The 15,716-nt window shown below is 49.2% G+C and overlaps 1 protein-coding gene across 1 annotated transcript in view; it reads left to right on the forward strand.

Moving 5' to 3' along the window:
* LOC308275561 (multidrug and toxin extrusion protein 1-like) overlaps positions 1-15,716 on the forward strand; it is a gene marked incomplete at both ends in the record, with an annotated part of 46,511 nt that overhangs the window by 27,170 nt on the left and 3,625 nt on the right. Inside the window, 11 exons of the mRNA XM_080713925.1 lie at positions 72-220; positions 1,233-1,275; positions 3,419-3,463; positions 5,173-5,270; positions 5,943-6,040; positions 6,142-6,255; positions 6,336-6,403; positions 8,463-8,571; positions 8,682-8,757; positions 10,615-10,684; positions 11,592-11,724. Of these exons, the coding sequence (XP_080570051.1) occupies positions 72-220; positions 1,233-1,275; positions 3,419-3,463; positions 5,173-5,270; positions 5,943-6,040; positions 6,142-6,255; positions 6,336-6,403; positions 8,463-8,571; positions 8,682-8,757; positions 10,615-10,684; positions 11,592-11,724 (1,003 nt within the window). The remainder of the gene's footprint in view (positions 1-71; positions 221-1,232; positions 1,276-3,418; positions 3,464-5,172; positions 5,271-5,942; positions 6,041-6,141; positions 6,256-6,335; positions 6,404-8,462; positions 8,572-8,681; positions 8,758-10,614; positions 10,685-11,591; positions 11,725-15,716) is intronic.

Below are 15,716 nucleotides of genomic sequence, written 5' to 3' on the forward strand. Positions count from 1 at the left end.
GATGGCTTCTGGGGGATTTCAAGGACCTGCGGATCCCAGGCTAATGGTTTGCTTCTGCCCTGTGCACCCAGACCTACGGGAGCCAGAACCTGAAGTATGTCGGAGTTGTTCTACAGAAGGGCATGCTCATTCTGCTCCTCTGCTGCTTGCCCTGCTGGGCGCTCTTCCTCAACACGGAGCACATCCTGCTGCTCTTCAGACAGGACCCGGATGTGTCCAGGTACGTGTCGTGGTGGACGGGCAGCCATCCCAGCACAAGGACTTGCCATCGGGGCTCAGCACCTGGGGTCCTCAGGTTGAAACTTACTTTTTTTTTTTAATGGGGCTGTTTTTTTGAGGGCGGGGGAGAGCAGGGAGTTGGGGCTTTCCAGGCAGGTAGGCTATTGTTTCTTACGCAGTGGTCTGTATTAGAGTTCTTGGAACTCGGTGACACCTGTGTCAGGAATTGGGTGACAATGTGTTTGCGGTTGTACGCATCGGCCAGGACACCGAGGCCATTGTTTAACTGCAGTTAACTGGAACTTTCAGGGATGGGGGTCTGCCAACGGCCCTGCTCCGACCTAACAGTTTTTAAATTCAATCAATTATTTCTTGATCACATACTTAGAAAATCCATACCTTAGTCAGACAATGTGCTCATTGCTAGAGATAAAAAAAAAAATGTAAGAATGAATATGGCACTCTTTTACCAGAATTTTTATTTTTATTTTTTTGCGGGTCTGGGGATGGAAACCAGGGGCATTCGACCTCCGAGCTACACCCCGTGCCCTGTTTTTTATTCTTTATTTTGAGACAGGGTCTCACTGAGTTGCAGAGGGCCTCGCTAAGTAGCTGAGGCTTGTCCGCGAACCACAATCCTCCGGTCTCAGCCTCCCGAATGCTGGGATGTCAAGCGTGCACCACCGCGCCCAGCTTCATAATTTTTATGATTAAGATTTAAGTTCACAAGCCAGGCGCGGTGGCGCACGCTCGTCATCCCAGCATTCGGGAGGCTGAGACCTGGAGGATCGCGGTTCGCGGACAGCCTCAGCTACTTAGCGAGGCCCTCTGCAACTCAGTGAGACCCTGTTTCAAAATGAAGAATAAAAAATAGAGCTGAGGGTGTAGCTCGGAGATAGAATGTTCCTGGGTTCCATCCCCAGGACCGCCATAAAATAAAAATAATTTTTAAAAAAGAAATGAAGTCCTCTGTCGTGTTTTGTTTTATTTTGCTTTTATTTTCCATCCTGTAGACTCACCCAGACCTACGTCATGATCTTCATCCCAGCTCTTCCCGTAAGTTTTTGAGGGCCCAGGGGTTCGGTTCTCGGGGTCCCTGGATAAAAGTGCCCATGACGCCCTGGGGTGTCGGCCGTGTCTTGCGGGACACTCACAGGTGACTCTGGCTCCTCCGTGGAAGCGTGGCTTTAGTGATGTCCAGTAAGGATGCTGCTAATGTGTTTTGCAAAGAAACCGTGCGTGGTGGCGCGCACTTGTCATCCCAGTACTCGGGAGGCTGAGACAGGAAGGTCGCGGTTCGCGGCCAGCCTCAGCTACTTAGGCCCTCCGCAACTCAGTGAGACCCTGTTTCCAAATAAAGACTAAATAATAGGGCTGAAGGTGTAGCTTGGAGGTAGACTGCCCCTGGGTTTATCCCCAGTCCTGTAAAAGAAAGAAAAAAGAAAGAAAGAAAGAAAGAAAGAAAGAAAGAAAGAAAGAAGATAGATGATAGAGAGAGATAGATGACAGATAGAGATAGATAGATAGATAGATTGATCGATCGATTGGGGTACGGAGGCCCATCCCAAGAGGTCACTCTCTCGAATTCCTACAGCACAGGGCCCTCCAGGGCCACCTAGAGAGACGGTTCAGACAGAGGCCACCTCTTGACCTTTAGACTGTTTGCATGACCACACACTCACCTAAGTGAGTGTTAATGGTCAGCTGTGTGTGTGTGGTCAGTGAACCATCAAAGCTAAGACCTGGCAGGGGAGAGCGTGACTGAGTTAGTTCTCCGGGGGTGGGGGCTGCTTCCGCCTCCTGCCACTGCATACCCCGGGAGGCCAGAGGGGGCTTAGATGACCCAGATGGATTTTCTCATAATTCTGGGAATTCAAGTCCAAGGTGAGACGGGTCTGTTGGCTTCCTTGCTGAGTTTTCTCTCCTTGGAAACCACTCGCCTGGTCCACCAGGGAACGGCCCCTGGTGGCCCTGATCCTGTAGGGTTAGAACGCTCATTTAAATTTAATCAAATTTAATCATTTTTCTTTTTTTTTCTTTCTTTCTTTCTTTTTTTTTGTGTGGTTCTGGGGATGGAACCCAGGGGCATTCTACCTCCGAGCTACACCCCCAGCCCTATTTTCATTCTTTATTTTGGAACAGGGTCTCACTGAGTTGCAGAGGGCCTCACTAAGTAGCTGAGGCTGGCCGCAAACCACGATTCTCCTGTCTCAACCTCCCCAGTGCTGGGATGACAAGCGTGTGCCACCACACCCAGCATCCTTTTTCAAAATAATAAATGAAAAGGTCTGGAGTATAGTTCAGAGGTAGAACACCCCTGGATTCAACCTCTAGTGCCACAATAAGTAAATAATAAAATAGTAATAATAAAAAGATAAACTAGGCACACACCTGTAATCCAAGGTCTTGGGAGGCTGAGACAGGAGGATCACAGATTCAAAGCCAACCTCCGCAACTTAGCGAGGCTTCCTTCCTCCCTCCCTCTTTCTTTCTTTCTTTCTTTCTTTCTTTCTTTCTTTCTTTCTGGTACTGGGGATGGAACCTGGGGGCATTCTATCTCTGAGCTACACCCCCAGCCCTAATTTTTCATCTTTTGACTTTTACTTTTTGGTGGTACTGGGGATGGAACCCAGGGGTCTTCTACCTCCAGGCTACACTCCCAGATCTATTTTATATTTTATTTGGAAACAGGGTCTCTTAAGCCAGCTGAGGCTGGCTTCGAACCTGCGCGATCCGATCCTCTTGTCTCCGCCTCCCAAGCCGGGGGATGACAAAGATGCGCCACCACGCCCGGCTCATCTTTTTACTTTTGAAACAGGGTCTCACTGAGTTGCAAAGGGCCCCACTAAGTAGCTGAGTCTATTTGCAAACCGCGATCCTCCTATCTCAGCCTCCCAAATGCTGGGATAAGGTAGAATCCCCCTAGGTTCAGTCCCCCCTGGAAGGAGAGAAAGAGGGAGAGGGAAAGGGAGAGGGAGAGGGAGGGAGAAGAGAGAGAGAGAGAGAGAGAGAGAGAGAGAGAGAGAGAGAGAGAGAGAGGTGAATCTCCTGTGCCTCAAACACCCCACCCCGCCCTTGTGCTTGGATGGACCGGAGCTTGGATGGAGCCCAGGGCGGCCAGGCCTGGGTTATGGCACAAGCCACCTTCTCCCTGCTCGCGGCTCGGGGTCAGCATTAACTTTCCTCTCTTTTCTCCTAGGCGACCTTTCTTTATACGTTACAAGTTAAATACTTGCTCAACCAGGTAATGCACACTCTACTCTGTCTTTCCTTTGAGAGGCTCATGGGATCGGGGTCCTGCTTTAATCCTAGTACTTGGGAGGCTGAGACAGGAGTGTCACAGGTTCGAGGTTAACCACAGCCATTTAGCAGGAAGACCCTCCGCAACTTGGAGCCTGTTTGAAAACAAAAAATAAAAAGGTCTGGGGGAGATGGCCGGCCTCCCCCTTTGTATTTTATTTTATAAAAATAAAAAGGTACTGGGTTTAACCTTCAAATTAAAAAAAATAACATTTTTTTGGCTCCTCCAGGGCCCACTTGGAAATATTGCGATTGGCAAAATCAGGATTAAAGCCTTCGTGTTCTTTGGCTCTGATTTTAAATCAACTCTCTGGGTGGAAGAGTGTGGGCCTGTGTGCTCGCCAGGGTAGAATGAATCTATCTATCTATCTATCTATCTATCTATCTATCTATCTATCGTGTGTGTGTGTGTGTGTGTGTGTGTGTGTGTGTGTGTGTGTGTGTTACCGGGGATTGAATTCAGGGACACTCTACCTCTGAACTACACCCCCAGGTGTAGTCCTCTTTTATTTTTATTTTGAAACAGGGTCTCACTAGGTTGCTGACTGTCTCACTACTTGCTAACGCTGTCCTGGGACCTCCAGTCCTCCTGTTTTAGCCTTCCAAGTACTGGGATTACAGAGGTGTGCCACCATACCCAGCTTTATATATCCTTGCTAACAACCCAGGGGCATTCTACCTCCAAGCCTCACCCACAGCCCTATTTTTTATTCTTTATTTTGAAACAGGGGTCTCACTAAGTTGTAGAGGGCCTCACTAAGTAGTCGAGGCTGTCTGTGAGCCCGCGATCCTCCTGTCTCAGCCTCCCAAGTACTGGGATTACAGAAGTGTGCCACCACGCCCAGCCCTCCTTGAACGACCTTTGCTAGAGCAAGGGAGGTCGATATTCCTTTTTTGTTTATTAATTTGTGTGTGTGTATGTGTGAGAGATAGAGAGAGAGAGACAGACATACAGACAGAAAGACAGACTGGGGATAGAACCCAGGGGTCTTCTACTTCCAGGCTACACTCCCAGACCTATTTTATATTTTTATTTGGAAACAGGGTCTCACTGAGGTGCTGAGAGCCTCACTAAGTAGCTAAGGCTGACTTTGAAACCGTGTAATCCTCCTGTCTCAGCCTCCCAAGTATTGGGATTATAAGCATATTCCACCACGCCCGGCTGGGTTTTGTTTTCTTTGCAGTACTGGGGATGGAATCCAGGGGCCTTGTGTATGCTAGGTAGGTACTAACTACTGGGCTACACCACCAGCCCATCAATCGGCATTTCCAGGTTGTCGCTGGGCTGTTTCTTTCTGTAACGGTTTGAGATGTCGACGTGGGTACAGGGAGTGGCTCATGCCTGTGACCCCAGTACTTGAGAGGCTAAGACTGGAGGATCACAGGTTCGAGGCCAGTCTCAGCAACTTAGCAAGGTCCTGTTCAAAATAAATAAATTTTAAAAAATAAAAGAAAGAAAAGGGCCGGGGGTGTAGCTTGAAGGTAGAAAGCCCCTGGGTTGCACCCGCAGTACAAAAATAAAAATAAAGAAGGAGGGAGAGAGGCTGGAAGAATAGGAGGCTGGGGCAGCAGCAGGGGCGCCCCCAACTGTCCCCTCCTGCTGGCCCGAGGCCACCTGACCCGTGTCCTGCTCAGTGGAATCTCTTGTCCCAGGGAATCGTCCTTCCTCAGATTGTGACCGGAGTCGTAGCCAACCTCATCAATGCCCTCGCCAACTTCCTGCTTCTCTACCAACTACACTTGGGGGTGATGTGAGTCCGGCCTCCTTTTGGGTCAGGGAGACGGGATGGCTCGTGTGTGGCTTTGGGGGGGGGGGATGAAGAAGAGTGGCTCTTTAGCCGGTCAAGCGTGGCCTCTTTACGCCACCCTGGGCAGAAAGAGCAACTTGGCAAGACCATCATAACCTTAGTGAGACCCTGGTTCAAAATAAGCCAAGCCAGGCGCGGTGGCCCACGCTCGTCATCCCAGCATTCGGGAGGCTGAGACCGGAGGGTCGCAGTTCACAGCCAGCTTCAGCTACTTAGTGAGGCCCTCTGCAACTCAGTGAGACCCTGTTTCAAAATAAAGAATAAAAACTAGGGCAGGGGGTGCAGCTTGGAGATCAAATGCCCCTGGGTTCCATCCCTAGACCCCCACACACACACCAAAAATAATAATAATAAAAATGGGGCTGGGGGTGTAGCTCCGAGGTAGAGTGCTCCTGGGTTCTATCCCCAATAATGAAAGAAAAAAAATTCAAAAAAGCTGGGGGGTGTGACTTTGAGATAGAACCTACGCCCCTGGGTTCAATCCCTAGCACCAAAACGATCCGCAAGAAGAGGACCTTGGAAGAGGGGCCCCGGGGACCGGACGCTGCCCTCCTCACTGGAAAGGTGGAGCGCGGGCGGGCCGGGCGCACGGCCTCACGGGGACCATCATTTCAGGGGCTCTGCGCTAGCCAACACGCTGGCCCACGCCGCCCTGGCCCTCCTCCTCTTCCTCTACATCCTCTGGAGAAAGCTGCACAAAGCCACCTGGGGAGGTAAAGTCGCCTTTGTCTTGGAACTTGGACGGATGGATGGATGGACGGCGCGCGGCTGGCTCTGGCGCTCGGTGCTGGCAACGCGTGTTTCCTGCCCGCAGGGTGGTCGGTGGCGTGCCTGCAGGACTGGGCGTCCTTCCTGCGCCTGGCCGTGCCCAGCATGCTAATGGTCTGCATTGAGTGGTGGGCCTACGAGGTCGGCAGCTTCCTGAGCGGTCCGTACGGGGCGGGCGGCGGAGGCTGGGGGGCCTGGGGCCCTGCGGGAAGCCAGGGCTCAGCCGTCTCTCTCCGCCAGGTCTGCTGGGCATGGTGGAGCTGGGGGCCCAGTCCATTGTCTATGAACTGGCCATCATCGTGTACATGGTAAGTGTCGGGTGGCCCGCCCCATGGACAGGTGGCTATCTTTCTTTTGTGTGTGTGTGTGTATGTGTGTGGTACTGGGGATGGAAGCCAGGGGCATTCTACCTTCCAGCTACACTCCTAGCCCTATTTTTTGTTTTTTTCTCAGTGGTATTGGGGGTGGAACCCAGAGGCTTTCTACCTCCGGGCTATACTCCCAGGCCTATTTTCTATTTTATTTGGAAACAGGGTCTCACTAAGTTGCCGAGAGCCTCACTAAGTAGCTGAGGCTGGTTTCGAACCTGTACGATCCTCCTGTCTCAGCCTCCCAAGCGTGGGGATTGCAAGTGTGAGCCACCACGCCCGGCTTTTATTCTTTATTTTGAAACAGGGTCTCACTGAGTTGCAAAGAGCCTCACTAAGTAGCTGAGGCTGGCAGTGAACAGCTATCCTCTGGTCTCAGCCTCCCAAATGCTGGATTACAAGCGTGCGCCACCACGCCCAGCTGTGGCTAGCTCTCTTGATATATGTTTGTATGTATATCATATATTTATATGTATGTATGCACATATATGTATGTACACATATTATGTATGTACATATATATGTATGTATATATATGTGTGTGTATGTATATATATATATATACATACACACACACACACACACACACACACTAGGGGTATATACTATATATGTACTAGGGGTTAAACACTCAGGAACATTTTACCTCTGAGCTACAGCCCCAGCTCTGCTTCTATTTTTATTTTTATTTGGAAACAGGGTCTTGCTAGGTTGATGCGAGTCTCACTACTTTCTGAGACTGTCCTCAAACTAAGGATTCTTGTCTCAGCCTCCCAATTCCTGGGATTATAGATGTGTGCCACCACTCCTGGCATGTCTAAAGTCTTTTTGCAGATAAAACAGTGGATGTCCAGAGCCATAAAGTAACTTGCTCAGGGTCACACAGCTGATACGTAGCTGCTCCAGAATTTGACCTCTGCCTTCAGGATCCCAGTTCCTAACCAGGATGCAACGCGGCTCCCGTGTATCTCTTTTAAGCTTAAACCCGTGGTCTTTCAGAGCAGACACTAGCTTGGGTGGTTTGTGAGGACTGTGCTTGTGTGGGGGCCTCCCGTGGCAAAGGTTATACACTCAGCAGCAAAGTCCAGCCTCAGCTGCTTAGGCCCTCAGCAACTTACTGAGACCCTTTTTCAAAATAAAGAATATATAAGCCGGGCGTGGTGGCGCACGCTTGTCATCCCCGCGCTTGGGAGGCAGAGACAGGAGGATCGCGCAGGTTCGAAGCCAGCCGTGCGCGCTGGCTTAGGAGACCCTGTTTCCAAGTAAAAATATATATAAAAAAAAATAGGTCTGGGAGTATAGCCTGGAAGTAGAAGGGCTTCCAGGAACCCCGGTACCACCAAAATAAAGATTATAAGCCGGGCGTGGTGGTGCACGCTTGTAATCCCCGCGCTTGGGAGGCAGAGACAGGAGGATCGCACAGGTTCGAAGCCAGCCTCAGCTACTTAGTGAGACCCTGTTTCCAAATAAAATATATGTCTGGGAGTATAGCCCGGAGGTAGAAAGCCTGCGTTCCAATCTCAGTACCACCAAATATATAATAAATAAATAAATAAATAAATAAAATTAAAAAATCTAGTCTGTGATGAGAATCACTGGCTGGGACCCCAGTTTCTCATCAGCCTGGGGGGTTCCCGGCTAGAGCAGGGATACTGCAGGTGCATCTCTTTTTTTTTTTTTTTTTTTTGGAGGTACTAGGGGTGGAACCCAGAGGCTTTCTACCTCCGGGCTATACTCCCAGACCTTCTTTTTTTTATATTTTATTTGGAAACAGGGTCTCACTAAGTTGCTGAGAGCCTCACTCAGTAGCTGAGGCTGGCTTCGAACCTGTGCGATCCTCCTGTCTCAGCCTCCCAAGCGTGGGGATGACAAGCGTGCGCCACCACGCCTGGCCTCTGCAGGTGCATGCAGGACTGGGCCTGGCCAGGGAGATGTGGGGCTTCTCAGGGCTGGGCTCTCACGTGGGGCTCCCACCTCGGGGGTCTCCTCTCCATTTCAGATCCCCATGGGCGTCAGCGTGGCTGCCAACGTCCGGGTAGGAAACGCGCTGGGTGCTGGCAACATCGAGCAGGCGAAGAAGTCCACCGTGGTGGCCCTGCTGGTCACGGGTGCGTGCGTGCCCAGGGCCCGGCACCTGTGCGGCCGTGTGCCTGACCCCAGGGCCGTGTCCTGCGCACCTCCCCGCTGACCGCGTGGTCTCTTCGGCTCTGTCCCGCAGAGGTATTCGCAGTGACCTTCTGCGTCTTGCTGTTGAGCTGTAAGGATCTCATGGGCTACATTTTTACAACCGATAGGTGAGTGCCCGAATTTTCTCACCGTGGAATCTGTGGTGAAGAAATGGTTAAGTCCAAAGATGATTTCATGGTGGTGGGGGGCCTGGGGGAGCCGCTGCCCAGCAAGGGCATTTGCAAAATCAGAAAGTCCACTGATGTTAGCAGAGAAGTGATTGATAGAAACCGATTCATTAATTTTTTTTGCGGTGTTGATGATGGAATCTAAGGGCACTTTACCTCTGAGCTATGCCCCCCAGCCCTGATTTTTCTGTCTCAGCCTCCCAAGTCCTGGGATTACAAGCGTGTATCACCACAACCAGCTGGATGTTTTATTTATTTATTTATTTATTTATTTATTTATTTATTTTTATTTTTGTGGTACTGGGGATGGAACCCAGAGGCATTCTACCTTAGCCCTATTTTTTATTCTTTCTTTATTTTTATTTGTTTATTTATTTATTTATTTTGGTGGTACTGGGGATAGAACCCTTCTACCTCTGGGCTACACTCCCAGACCTATTTTATATTTTATTTGGAAACAGAGTCTCACTAAGTTGCTGAGAGCCTCACTCAGTAGCTGAGGCTGGCTTCGAACCTGTGCGATCCTCCTGTCTCAGCCTCCCAAGTACTGGGATTACAAGTGTACACCGCCACACCTGGCTTTTTTTTTTTTTTCTGCCTACTTTTGTTTTTTGCAAAACTGGGAATTGCACTCAGGAGTACCCTCCCTCTGAGCTATAGTCCCAGCCCTCTGAGACAAGGTCTTACTAAGTTGCCCAGGCTGGCCTCGAACTCCTGACCCTCCGGCCTCAGCTTCCCAGGTAGCTGGGATTTGAGGTGTGCGCCACCACACCTGGCTGAAGGAATCATGTTAAAGGAAACTTGGTAGAGCCGGGCGTGGCGACGCACACTCGTCATCCCCGCGCTTGGGAGACAGAGACAGGAGCATCGCACAGGTTCGAAGCCAGCCTCAGCTACTGAGTGAGGCTCTCAGCAACTTAGTGAGACCCTGTTTCCAAATAAAGTATATTAAAAAAAAAATAGGTCTGGGAGTATAGCCTGGAGGTAGAAAAGCCCCTGGGTTCCACCCCCAGTACCACAAGAAAGAAAGGAAGGAAGGAAGGAAGGAAGGAAGGAAGGAAGGAAGGAAGGAAGAAAGAAAGAAAGATGGTAGCTGGGCATTGTGGCACACACTTGTCATCCCAGCACTCGGGAGGCTGAGACAGGAGGATTGCAGAGGTTCGAAGCCAGCCTCAGCTACTTAGTGAGGCCCTTTGCAACTCAGTGAGACTCTGTTTCAAAATAAAGAATAAAAAAATAGGGCTGAGGGTATAGCTTGGAGGTAGAATGCCCTTGGGTTCCATCCCCAGTACTGCTAAAATTTTTTCTAAAAGCTAGGAGATAGGGCGGGGGGCTGTGGCTCACTGACAGAGCGCTTTTATTATTTATTTATTTATTTATTTATTTATTTATTTATTTATTTATTTTGGTGGTACTGGGGTTCCTGGAAGCCCTTCTACCTCCGGGCTATGCTCCCAGACCTATTTTATATATTTTTTGAAACAGGGTCTCTTACGCCAGCGCGGCTGGCTTCGAACCTGCGTGATCCTCCTGTCTCCGCCTCCCAAGCGCGGGGATTCCAAGCGTGCGCCACCACGCCCGGCTGACAGAGCGCTTTTAAATGCCTGGGTTCCATCCCCAGCACTTCAAAAACCAACCTAGCTTGGTTTCCTTTTTGGGCCAACCTCAGAACTGTGGCTGGCGGTGTGCACGGGACAGGGCAGAAGGGCCCGGGCCCTGGCAGTGTCGTGGCTCTCCTCTGCCCGCGTCCGTAACCTACTCATCTACCGATGGCCGTGTGCTTTGTTTCCCGGACAGAGACATCATAGCGCTGGTTGCTCAGGTGCTCCCGATCTATGCCGTGTCCCACCTCTTTGAAGGTCTTGCTGTGAGTATGAAACCCCTAAGGACCTTTGTGGTCCGCAACCTGCGTTTCTTCTGTCTGATGATGGTAAATTTCAACCCAGAATTGGGCAGGATGCACTACGGCTTTATTTCTTATTTTTTCTTTTATTTGCGGTACTGGGGCTTTAACCCAGAGGCGTTCTACCTCTGAGCTACACCCCCATCCCTATTTTTTGTTCTTTATTTTGAAACAGGGTCTCACTGAGTTGCAAAGGGCCTCACTAAGTCTCTGAGGCTGTCCGCGAACCGCCATCCTCCTGTCTCAGCCTCCCAAATGCTGGGATGACAAGTGTGCGCCACCACGCCTGGCTTCATGGTAACTTCTGCAGAGCTTTGTCACATGGTCATGGATTTATTTTTATTTTTGTACTAGAGAAAGAACCCAGGGGTATTCTACTTCTGAGCTATATCTCCAGCCCTTTTTTTTTGTTGTTGTTTGTTTGTTTTTCCCAAAACTGGGGTTTGAACCCAGGGCCATTCTACCTCTAAGCTACACCACCAGCCTGAGTTTTTTATTCTTTATTTTGAAATAGGATCTCACTAAGTTGCAGAGGGCCTCACTAAGCATCTGAGGCCCTTGAGCCTATGATCCTCCTGTCTCTACCTCCCAAGTACTGGGACTACAAGCCTGTGTGCCACCATGCCTGGTTATCATCCTGACCCTTTAAAATTTTTTTTTTTACTGAGTTGTGAGGGTCTCGATAATCTGCTGAGGCTGGCCTCCATCCTTCAAGTCTCCGTTCTCAGTCTCCCAAGTACTGGGATGACAGGCACAGGCCACCGTGATCATGGTCTTTTAAGTTCGAATGCCACGCAATGGTGGGTCCCTGCCAGGGTGGTGGGGGTCTTCCCGAGGCACCAGCAAGCTGATGGAGGTCCCCCGCCCGCAGTGTACGTGCGGGGGCATTCTGCGGGGAACTGGAAACCAGAAAGCCGGCGCCATCGTCAACGCCATCGGGTATTACGTGGTTGGGCTCCCCATCGGGATAGCGCTCATGTTTGCGGCCAAGCTGGGCGTGATTGGTAAGCGTGAGGACCCTCGGGGCACAGGGACCCTCGACTCTGGAATTCCCCGCTTTTCCTACGGGCTTGTTCTGCCTCTTCGAGAAGGGCGGGGAGGGGAAGGAGTGGGCGCTACACCCCCAGCCCTATTTTATTTTCTTTCCATTTATTTATGTATTTATGTATGTATGTATTATTTATTTATTTATTTATTTATTTATTTATTTATTATTTTTGAGGTACTGAGGATGGAGCCCAGGGATATTCTACCTCCAAGCTACACCCTCAGCCCTTTTCGCTTTATTTATTTATTTATTTACTTATTTATTTATTATTTGTGTGTGTATGTGTGTGTGTGTGGTACTGGGGATGGAACCCAGGGGCATTCTACCTCCCGGCTACACCCCCCACCCGTCCCTATTTTTTTATTCTTTATTTTGAAACAGGGTCTCACTGAGTTGCAAAGGGCCTCACTAAGTAGCTGAGGCTGTTAGTGAACCCGGATCCTCCTGTCTCAGCCTCCCGAATGCTGGGGTTAACAAGTGTACACCACCATGCCTGGCTTATTTATTTATTTATTTATTTATTTATTTATTTATTTATTGTGGTGCTGAAGTTAGAACCCAGGGGAATTACACCTCTGAGCTACACCCCCAGCCCTATATTTTATTCTTTATTTTGAAACAGGGTCTCACTGAGTTGCATAGGGCCTCACTAAGTAGCTGAGGCTGTCCGCGAACCGCGATCCTCCCGTCTCAGCCTCCGGAATGCTGGGATGACAAGCGTGCGCCGCCACGCCCGCAGCCCTTACGTTTTGAAACAGACTTCATCAACACTGACGACAGTCAGCACTACCTGCGACCCTCCTGTCTCAGCCTCCGAAGAGTTGGGATCACAGAGTGTGGTGTGCCACCACGCCCGGCTCCTTTTTATCCTTTGAAACAGGGTCTTGCTAAGTTGCTGGGAGTCCTTGCTAAGTTGCCGAGGCTGGTCTTGAACCTGTGATCCTCCTGTCTCAGCCTCCCAAGTACTAGGATTACAAGCATGCGCCACCGTGCCCGGCTTATTCCGTTCATTTTTTTTTTTTTTTTTTTTTTTGTGGTACTGGGGGTAGAACCCAGGGTCTTTTCTACCTCCGGGCTATACTTCCAGACCTATTTTATATTTTATTTGGAAACAGGGTCTCACTAAGTTGCCGAGAGCCTCACTAAGTAGCTGAGGCTGGCTTCGAACCTGTGCGATCCTCCTGTCTCAGCCTCCCAAGCGCGGGGATTACAAGCGTGCGCCACCACGCCCGGCTTCATTTCGGTTCTTTTAGTGACAGCCCCTGCAATGGTCAGACTGTAACAGGGCGATTGCAGGGCCCAGGTCGCCCTCCTCTGGCTACACTGGTGAGGTTGAGCCAGGCAGCTGGACTCAGCACGATTTTGAACAGCGCCCTCTGGGGTTTCGAAGGGAATGACAGCTACCCAGCATCCTCCTGGTCTCCCTCATCCCTAGGGCCTGTAATCCTACCCCAGTGCCTTGTGGGTGTCCTCAGAAGGACAGGGGTGAGATCAGTGTGTACAGACCAGACAAGGGCGGGGCGGGGCGCCTCTTTATCCTTTGCTACATTTGGAAGCTGGAACCGAATCCACATGATCCACCATTACCAGGGCTAATCATTCTCTTTTTATTTTTAAAGCCAAATAAAACTGTATTTTTGTACTGTATAAAAGAAAATTTACATTCTTAATGTAACTAGATACACCTAGGGGAAAATGGCACATCTCTCAAAAAACACAGTATTTGACATCTTAGATTATGCTTGTGCGTTGCAGACGGATACTGAATTTTATACATCTTTATTTGCAATCACTTAAAATATCTTTTCATCCCTGGATGATATTTACAAGCTTAATGATGGCTACATTTCACATTTCAACAATCAACAGCATTAATCATTTCAGTAAGATTGGATAATGGCTGGGCGTGGTGGCGCACCCTTGTCATCCCCGCATTCGGGAGGCTGAGACCGGAGGATCACGGTTCGTGGACAGCCTCGGCTACTTAGTGAGGCCCTCTGCAACTCAGTGAGACCCGGTTTCAAATTAAAGAATGAAAAATAGGGCTGGGGGTGTAGCTCGGAGATTGAATGCCCTCAGACCTGCAAAAAAAAAAAAAAAAAAAAAAACCCAAAACAAAAAAGAAACCTGGATAATGGCTTATATGCACCAATATGTATGATCTTAACTTGCTAATTGTTCTCAAAAGTCAGAGAAACAAATGACCGCCCTGCTTTGGTTTCTAAAACAATAATTGGGGTCACAAGGACGGTGAATAAATGGCTTTTAACCTGAACGTGGTCCTCTGGGCGAGGCGGTGACAGCTTAGTGGGTCGGTGTAGACCCTCCACACTTGGCAGGCGCGGCCAGGATCATCTGATACCGTGGAGAACTTCCAGGCCAACATGTTTCATGGTGTTGCACATTCTACTCAAGTTCCATAATATTTTAATTAAAAATACAGGAAAAATTCGAGGATGGATTTGCCAGAGGTCGCTGGGCTTCCATCATCCTAAAAAAAAAATCACTGAGCCGAGCCTCTGGCACGGTCGATATTTTGAATTAGCTGACGATGTCACTAATGGAGATAGCAGAGGAATCTATTTTTTTAGTGATATATTTCACTTAACACAATATATCTAAAATATTATCATTGTAACAGGCAATCGGTACAGAATGCTATGGAGATATTTTATATTCCTTCTCTTTGTGATCCTGGGATGGAACCCAGGGTCTTTGTACCTCCAAGCTACACGCCCAGCCTTTATTTTATTTTATTTTATTTGTGGTACTGAGGATTGAACCCCGGGGCATTTTACCCAGGGGCATTCGACCTCCGAGCTACACCCCCTCCCCTATTTTTTATTTTATTTCATTTTTTGTGGTACTGGGAATGGAACCCAAAGGCTTTCTACCTCTGGGCTATACTCCCCGACCTATTTTATACTTTATTTGCAAACAGGGTCTCATTAAGTTGCCGAGAGCCTCACTAAGTAGCCGAGGCTGGCTTCGAACCTGCGCGATCCTCCTGTCTCAGCCTCCCAAGTGCAGGGATTACAAGCGTGCCCACCACGCCCGGCTTATTTTTTATTCTTTATTTTATTTTATTTTGGTGGTCCTGGGGTTCCCAGAAACCCTTCTACCTCCAGGCTACACTCCCAGACCTATTTTTGTATTTTTTTTTGGAAACAGGGTCTCTTAAACCAGCCAGGATGGCTTCGAACCTGCGCGATCCTCCTGTCTCTGCCTCCCAAGCGCGGAGATTGCAAGCGTGCGCCACCACGCCCGGCTCAGAAGATAACAGTTTTGAACAAGCCTCAGTAACTTAGCAGGACTCAACTAACTAGTGAGACCCTGTTTAGAGAAAAGTATAGTCAAATAACTTTGAATAGTATGCTGCTTCCAGTAGGGGGCGCAGTGTACCTACTCAGCATGCCCAGAAAGTTATTAGAATATTGTAGGCTCTCACAGACAACCCCAATAAACAATAATGGCCTCAGATGTGTGTGTGTGTGTGTGTGTGTGTGTGTGTGTGTGTGTGTGTGTGTGTGTTGGGGGGGAGGGTTCTGGGGATAGAACCCAGGGGCATTCTACCTCTTAGATACACCCCCAGCACTGTTTTATTTTGAAACAAGGTCTCATTAAGTTGTGGAGGACTTCACTAAATTGCAGAGGCTGGCTGTGAACCTAAGAGCCTCCTGTCTTAACCTCCAAAGTACTGGGATTACAGATATGCGCCACCATGTCTGGCTTGTGTCCAACCCTTTTATTTTAAATTTTTTTAAAATTTGAAACAGGGTCTCCCTAAATTGCTGAAGCTGGCCTTGAACCTGCAATTTTTCTGTCTCAGCCTCTGGAGTAATGGAATTACAGGTGTGCCCCATCACACATAGCAGATTGCTGTGTGTGTATGTGTGTGTGTTACTGGGGATGGAACCCAGGGGCATTCGACCTCCAGTCTACACTCCC

Source organism: Muscardinus avellanarius, assembly GCF_963383645.1.
Source record: "Muscardinus avellanarius genome assembly, chromosome: 16".
Classification (NCBI taxonomy): Eukaryota; Metazoa; Chordata; class Mammalia; order Rodentia; family Gliridae; genus Muscardinus; species Muscardinus avellanarius.